The sequence below is a fragment of the Ipomoea nil genome, unplaced genomic scaffold (genome assembly GCF_001879475.1).
Source record: "Ipomoea nil cultivar Tokyo-kokei standard unplaced genomic scaffold, Asagao_1.1 scaffold0642, whole genome shotgun sequence".
Lineage (NCBI taxonomy): Eukaryota > Viridiplantae > Streptophyta > Magnoliopsida > Solanales > Convolvulaceae > Ipomoea > Ipomoea nil.
In genome coordinates this window covers 5,237,623-5,245,727 of record NW_017617070.1, presented here as the reverse complement: position 1 = coordinate 5,245,727, position 8,105 = coordinate 5,237,623, and the positions used below count along the sequence as shown (strand labels likewise).

The 8,105-nt window shown below is 37.6% G+C and overlaps 1 protein-coding gene across 1 annotated transcript; it reads left to right on the top strand.

The window, feature by feature from the left end:
- Window positions 1-305: 305 nt before the first annotated feature.
- On the top strand, window positions 306-6,421 carry LOC109174630 (cell division control protein 2 homolog A-like). Its single transcript, XM_019323895.1, has 9 exons — window positions 306-520; window positions 1,365-1,396; window positions 1,490-1,674; window positions 4,028-4,148; window positions 4,441-4,614; window positions 4,815-4,978; window positions 5,420-5,507; window positions 5,630-5,683; window positions 5,991-6,421. Exons 2-9 carry the CDS (start codon window positions 1,388-1,390, stop codon window positions 6,078-6,080), a joined length of 885 nt encoding a protein of 294 aa, XP_019179440.1. The 5' UTR covers window positions 306-520; window positions 1,365-1,387; the 3' UTR covers window positions 6,081-6,421.
- The last annotated feature ends 1,684 nt before the right edge of the window (window positions 6,422-8,105 follow it).

Sequence of the window (8,105 nt, the reverse complement as noted above, 5' to 3'; positions counted from 1 at the left end):
CATAAATTCAAACTCTTGTAACTCTGCTTTAGGTATTGTAATAAATGACATCAAAGAAACGACATCCACTATAAAATGTACTAGTTTCCTTTATGCTAGGTTATCTGCAAATCGTGCCGCCCACATTATGGTTAGAGAGACTGTTTTTGCATCAGGTTGCGGGGGGTGGATGACCACTCCGGCTTTCTTTCTTGTAAATTGTCTTACTTATGATTTAATGCATTAAAGTTCTTTTGTGTCAAAAACAATTATTAGAAAAAAAAAAAAAAAAAACAAAACAAAAATAGAAAACTCAGAGTAAGAAAAACTAGAGATAGTACTAACCACCTATAGATGCTTGGACAATCCCATAGACCATAGTACGCTTGTAAAAGGACAAACCCTAAATCCTAACAGTGTCTGTCTAAATCTTCTCTCGCTAAGGTCGCCCACTTATCATACTAAGAAACACCCGCCGGATGATGAGCCCATTTGCCTCAACATCCTAGGGAATTAGCTCTAAGACTGTCCATCTTTGAAGGTATAAAGTCTCTTTTACATATATGCGTTAATTCATGATTTTCTTTTTGCACAATTGACTTGATTTTTGACGCTTTACAACTGGTGTTGATGATCTTGGAGTCTGTAAATTTCTTGAATTGGTTTCATCTTTCATCATTCAGTAGTTCAAGTCTTTATTTGTTGTTGGTCAATATTGTTTGAGATTTGAGATTTTGAATTATGTGGGTTGTATAGAGTTACACAAGAAGCAGAAAAAATCCTGGAGATTTTGAGTGCATAATCATATTGCTAAGTGTTTCACTCTTTCACCACCCATTTGAGTTTTTGGTGAGATTTTGGGATAATTGTGTACTGTATCCAAAGTACTCCTAGCTGAATAAGTAGAGAAATCCTGGAGATTTTGAGGCAGCAAGTATTTCAATATTCATTTGACTTTCTAGTGAAATTTGGGGGTAATTTTGCTTCACATTCAAACTCTAGGTCTCTAGTTATGTACTTAAATGCATAATTACCCAACCATACCAATATTGTTATTCAACTCTAGAGATAAGCAATCTCTCAATACTAGAAAAATGGATTGAAGTTTTTCTGCAATTTGGTTGTACGATACAAGTGTTAGAAGTCTTTTTGCATCTTTCTTAGCACCATTTTGTATGTTTTTGGGAACAAGTGGATGATGCAATGGGCTTAATATACCATGTGATATTACTATTCTTAGGAGACCTTAGTTTTTTTTTTTTTTTTTTTTTTTTCCTTTTTCTTTTTTAATTGTTTTACCATACTACTGCTACAACAGCTTATTCCGTTTCATCAATCCCAATTATGTGTTGGTAAAATTTTTTGTTGTTTTCTTTTAATTTCAGTTAAACTGTTCTTTGTGACCAAGATGGAGCAGGTAACATAGTTCCACATATACGCCTTTATAGTTGTTTTATATTATATTTTATTTTATGCTCTTTTTGGATCTTGAACTTCATGGAAATTGCAGTATGAAAAAGTTGAAAAGATTGGTGAAGGCACATATGGTGTAGTATACAAGGCCCGTGATCGTGTAACTAATGAAACTATTGCACTTAAGAAGATCCGGCTGGAACAAGAGGATGAGGGAGTTCCAAGCACGGCTATTAGAGAGATCTCTCTCTTAAAGGAGATGCAGCATGGAAACATTGTCAGGTATTTAGATGTGGCATTTCTTTTTTATTTTTATTTTTCTAAAGAGTGAAGTATATGAATGTAATCACAGGCACCACTTTCCAATGTATACTTAGGTTCTTGAATATCACCTTGAATGGATTTACAGATATCAAATTTATGGAACTTATAATCAAAGTTTATTATATATCACATCACCTTTCATAAATTTGCATTGATTGATGCAGATCAAATTTGAGGGATGTATAACGTTAGGGTGGGGGTGGGTGGTTTGAAGCAAATACTGATCTGATATGAATTTGTCCTTGAGACTGTTGTGGTTAGTGTTGTAAAACTTGGCCTAGGTGCTCCTAGGCTGATTCGATTTTAGCTATAATCGGCATTTTATTCGGCTATCTGACAACCATCTCGGCCGCTTATTATTATTATTTTTTAAATAGGGTTGTTTTGCTCAAGATGACGTAGTTTTGAGCGAAACAACCCTTAAAAAAAAGGGAAAAGTGAAAAATGAGGACTCGACGGGAAGAAGAATAAATGAAGACGGAGAAGCAAAAAATAAAGACTTGAAGAGCAGACAGTAGACACAACTCAAAAGCAAAAAGGAGTAAATCAAATACTCCAGTTCCATCAACCGCTGCTTGTTGCTCACCACCACTGTCTGCCATCGCTTGGCAACACTCGTTGACTCGCACTTTGTCTTGAAGGTTGGACTTGATGTCGCCTTTGCTGCTTGTTGCTCCCATTGCTAGACTGAGGTGACCGGCAGAGACAAGTCTGGCTTTTCCTTTTCCATTCGGCAGAGAAGAGCAGCAACTGAGACCAAGGCCACTAGTGTTTTGTTTTTCTTTGGTATTAGCCTTGAAGTAATGAAAGGCAAACAAAATACATATATACATACATACATACATACATATATATATATATATATATATATATATATATATATATATATATATATATATATATATATATATATATATATATATATATTCGTATTCTATTCTAGGGAAAACACATATTCTTTTGAGCCATTATGAGAGAGTGCTAGGTAAAAGACTGATCTAATTGTTTTCTTACATGGTAACTGTTGTGAAGTGTGGGTTATGAGTTATGACCAGATGGAGGTATGTATAGGTAGACTCTTGTTGCTTGAATCATGTATGGATCATCATTGAAGTTCCCTTTCAGCTTTGAGGAAACTCCTTTTGCACTTCATTTGTTTTTTTTTTTGATCATTTTACCTCTACTTTTCTACCAAATGTGTGTAAGAATTTTCAGATGCTTGACCGTTTCCATTTCTCTGTTATTATGTCTATTCATTCTTTGCATCAACTTGAAATATCATTGGTAAAATTGAAATATGGAGAGATTCTAGAGCTGGAGTAACCCAGAGAATTTATGTTGTTGGAAATAATAGGCCTAGATGGCCCAAAAAACCGAACACAGTGTCATGGCCTCATGGGATCAGCCTGGTGTGCAAGGATCCCGGATAGAGGCAATCAAGCAGCATCCTATCTGGTTACAAGGAGGTATTGAATGAGCAATGTGCAGAAGTGATCCAACCAACTAGCCAAGCGCTTTGTTTGGATCCAAATGTTTAGTTGGACCATCCACCATAAATAGGGAGGAAATGCCATGGACAAGGAGAAGCTCATTTACATTCTTACACTCTTAGCAACCAGCATCCTAGCTACTGTGTGTCTTGTAATTGCTCTTTCTATACTCAAAAGGCTCGATGCGTACTGAATTAATACCAATTCATTGTCATACTTTATTATATTCTTTCCTTTTTCATGCCCTTAGATGTTCTAACTTTTGAAACATCCTGCTAGTTTCGCATTTGACTTCTGTACATGTTAAAACTGTTGTGTTCTATGCTGCATTCAAATTGCTAGCAAAACTCGTAAATAATGTCATCAAAGAATCCTTGGAAAACTTGCATGCGTAGCTGGTGCAGTGTACTATTTTATTATTTGTTTGAAAACTTCACATAGTAGATTAGTAGTTCAACCTTTGCTGCGTATGGTATGGCGTATTTATATTTATATTTATGAAGTATATATAAGTAAGAAGACATCAAATCCTACCTCCATTTATTTATATGCCTATCTCTGTATTTTTTATGCACTAGTTGCTTGAAACCATGATGAATTCCTCAATTCCCTATGGATGAAATCTGCACTCTGCATATTGTAGGCTATAATGGGAATAATGGAATGTTTGCAGAGAACAGATGATAGCTGATATCTCTACTTTACATTGCCTAGTTACTCATCTTATTTAATATTGGGAAACAAGTATCAGAAGATTTACATTTCCCACTATGTATGTAGTTCAATTCCCAAGGTGATCTTACTGAGATTTATAATAACAGGCTGCAGGATGTTGTCCACAGTGAGAAACGATTATATCTGGTATTTGAATATCTTGACTTGGACTTGAAAAAGCATATGGATTCTTGCCCAGAGTTCTCCAAGGATTCACACCTGATAAAAGTGAGTGAGCTCTTTGTGTTACTTGGAGGTTGGTGCACAATGTGTTTGTGAAATTGAATGCATTCTAATGCGCTTTATAGGTAGTCAATTCAGGTGTTCCATTTCTGGAAAATGAGGATGCTGCCTTCAGGTTAAAGAGGCATTGTAAAGTCATGCATTTTGAGGAATTACCTACTCCATTGTGCATTTTTAAGTCCGGCTTTCCAGCATTGGCATAGATAAAAGAGTTTAAGTTGCATCATTTCATTCTTTGGCTGTCTTTTCATTGTTGTCAATTCACTGTACATTGCAGATGTTTTTGTATCAAATACTCTGTGGAATTTCTTATTGTCATTCCCATAGAGTTCTCCATCGAGATCTGAAGCCTCAAAACTTGCTGATAGATCGCCGTACCAACTCACTAAAACTTGCAGACTTTGGTTTGGCTAGAGCATTTGGCATTCCTGTCAGGACTTTTACTCATGAGGTAGGTGGTTATCTTATATACTGGTGTGCCATGTTTCTTCCATTTTAAGATCAACATCAAAGTTGTTTGTGATGCTATCAAACAAAACTAGTGTATTGTCTTAGTTATGGAATGTGCTGCATCTTAATTTCAATGTCAGTTTCTCTGTAGTTATATTTCTAAATGCATCAATTGCTTTTTTTTTTTTTTCCTTGTATCAGGTGGTGACACTATGGTATAGGGCGCCAGAGATACTGCTTGGATCACGCCATTACTCTACTCCAGTTGATGTGTGGTCAGTTGGTTGCATATTTGCTGAGATGGTGACCCAGCGGCCATTGTTCCCTGGGGACTCAGAGATTGATGAACTCTTCAAGATTTTCAGGTGGTCACCATGGCCCACATCTTTGCCATTCTTTTCCCATGTTCAAAGTCAAAGACTGCCCTTAATCCCCATCTAAAAGAAAACTGACGTATTGTGTTATTTGATGAGTTATGTTAATGTTTCATTGTGACAAAGTTACTGGCTTTAATGTACCACTGACTTCTATCATGAAAATTTATAAGAATGTCCAATATTGGCTAGTAGCTTTCCTTGTTTTTGTGCTGATTTGATGTAATTTTTTCGAACCCCTTATCCTTGATGATGGTAGTAGATTTTGGATGTGTATGTGGAGTACTAGTACTTGAAATCATTATTTCTTGCTATCTTGGAAGGATTTCAGCTACTAGTATTGACCCAATAGTGAAATTCCTTAACTTTTATCTTTATGCTGTGTCTTAGTGGTGTCCTTGGATGTTGATTCTCCGATTTTCTTTTGTGAAGAGTAATGGGTACCCCAAATGAGGATACATGGCCTGGAGTGACTTCTCTGCCTGATTTCAAAAATGCCTTTCCAAAATGGCCTCCTAAGGTGACTGCTGGGTTTTTTTTCTTCTTTTTATATTTGTTTTATGTAACTTATGTCGGTCTTTGTGTAAATCATTGGAATCAGATTCTATGAATTCTATAACTTAAATTGATTTTTCATTCCAGGATCTAGCTACTGTGGTGCCAAATCTGGATGCAGCTGGCCTTGATCTCCTTCGTGTAAGTCTAACAGTTATTGAATTAAAAATGGGAGGATATTAGTTTGTTGAATTTTAAGCCTGGAAGCTGAATGCCGAAATAGTTCAGTAGCTTTCTACATTTTTGAACATGAACTTTTTCCGTGGATCCATGGCAAATACATTCATGTCGCAGACTACTGGATGCAATTTTTTTTTCCCATAGAACGAAACAGAATCCTAGAGGTCTTTTGGTTGAATTAGTAGTCTCAAATCATAATAGTTAGATTTAATTTTCCTTTGTGTTTTCCAAATGCTCGTTTTTAGCGCTGTATGTATAATGTTTTCAGAAAATGCTCTGCCTGGACCCGAGCAAAAGAATCACTGCAAGGAGTGCCCTTGAGCACGAGTACTTCAAGGATATTGAGTTTGTGTCTTGATTCTTTGTGTCCATATCTTGAATACAGTGTATATTGTTATGCCATTCTGCAGGGTTCCACTCTGTTAGATGTGTGTGCACGTCGAGAGTTTTTTTTTTTTTTTTTTTTTTTTTTTGATGTTTTATTTCCCCCGGAATGTGATTCGGTTTATGATGTGTTAGTGGTTAGTTACTGGATCTGCCATCACGTATTGTCAGGATTTTAGAAGTATTTGGGTTGTTTCTATTTTCCAGTTCACCATCCTTGTAACTTTATGTTCACTCTGACACATTGGAATGTTGTTTTCATCTTAAATAGATTGATTGATTGATAAGGTTTGCCACACGCCTTGCCCATTACAATTCTACTTGATGCGCCTCTACTTTCTAGTATATTGATTTTAGTCTTTAATATAAATAGAAGAAAAAAAATGAAAAAGAAAAAGTGGTAAAATAGTAAACTTGCAATTGAATCCTGAGTTTGAGTATAGCTTGGGATAGGAATATTCATGATCAGATCATCTATGTCCTCAAACAAAACCATTAATTTATTATGTTAGAATCTCAGTTTGAGCCTTGCATATTGAACAGAGAAGAAACTACTGGCTCTGTTTGGCAGAGTTTATTTAGTAGCTTATAAGCTACTAGCTTCTTAACTTTTTTCCTGTTGAAACCCTAGGCCCATTAGGTTATAGCTTGTCCTATATAAATTATTGCAGTACAGCACTTTGATGAGAAATAGATGAAACCCTTCACACTTTCACATGGTATCAGAACCTAAACCCTAAATAATATTTCCCCTTTCTTTCCTGCTGCTGTCACCATCGCCACCGGAGTTCACTGCCGCCGCGATTGTTTGTTGCTTTCCGACATCTGCCTGGTGGTTCTTCTCTCAAACAAAGACCACAGGCCTCACCGGAGCCTCGTCGCGAGCTTGAACCCAAAGTCCGATCGCTGTCTGCCGCCGCCGTCGTCGAGATCCGCCACTGTTTTCCGGCCAGATCTCCCTCCGATCTCCGGTCGAGACACTGTCACCACTGTTAGACTCGTCTCGACGAGACGCTTCCGGCAGTGTTGTCCGTTTCCCCTGCCGCTGATCACCACCGGCCAGAAACAGTAAACAGTGTGTTGTTTTTGTTGGTAACCTCTATGGCTTCATCTTTTACCTCTTATCCCACCATTACAATGGACAAGTTTGTTGGCAGTGAAAACTACACTTCGTGGGCCGCATCTGTGAAACTCTGGTTCAAAGGTTAGGTGATGTCTGACCATCTAACCAAAAAGGTTTGGGAAATTGAAGAATCGAAGAAATCAGATTGGGAAAAGGCAGATGCGCTATTGTGCAACATGTTGTGGCAATCCATTGACCCTAAACTCTATCTCATTTACAAGTCTTATGAAACTTGTTATGATGTTTGGAATAAAGCTAAGTCATTGTATACTAATGATATCTAAATGCTATATTCCCTAATATCTAATATGCTTAATTTCCATTCAACTGCTGATATGAGTACACAAGACTTCTTGGGTCGGATTGAAGCTTTACAACAGGAGTATAAGAGATAACAGAAAATCATGCAAAGCAGTGTGATAGGTTCTTCATGGTGTTGACCTTAGCTGCCCTTCGGCCTGACCAGGTTCACGTTCGTGGTCAGATCCTATCTAGTCCTAGTGTGCCTACCTTCACTGAAACCGCTGCTAGACTGCTTCGTGTTGCCTCAGCTCCCTCAATTGAGCCTATTGGAGAATCATTGGTTTTAGCTACTCGGGCTACGGATAGAGGACCCTCTGGACCATCTAGTGGTGATGGTGTTCGTCGTGGCAGACGTCCTCGGTGTGACTACTGCCACAAAGATGGTCATACCAAAGATCGTTGTTGGAAGTTACATAGTCGACCTCCCCGTTCTACTAATCTGGTCCAGGCCACTGAATCCGAGAGTCAGACTCATGAACCAAGCTCTACTACAATTGAGATGACCCCTAGGGAGTATGAAGAGTATCTCCAGCTTAAAGCAGCATCCCGCCTTGACTCTTCCACACCTTCACT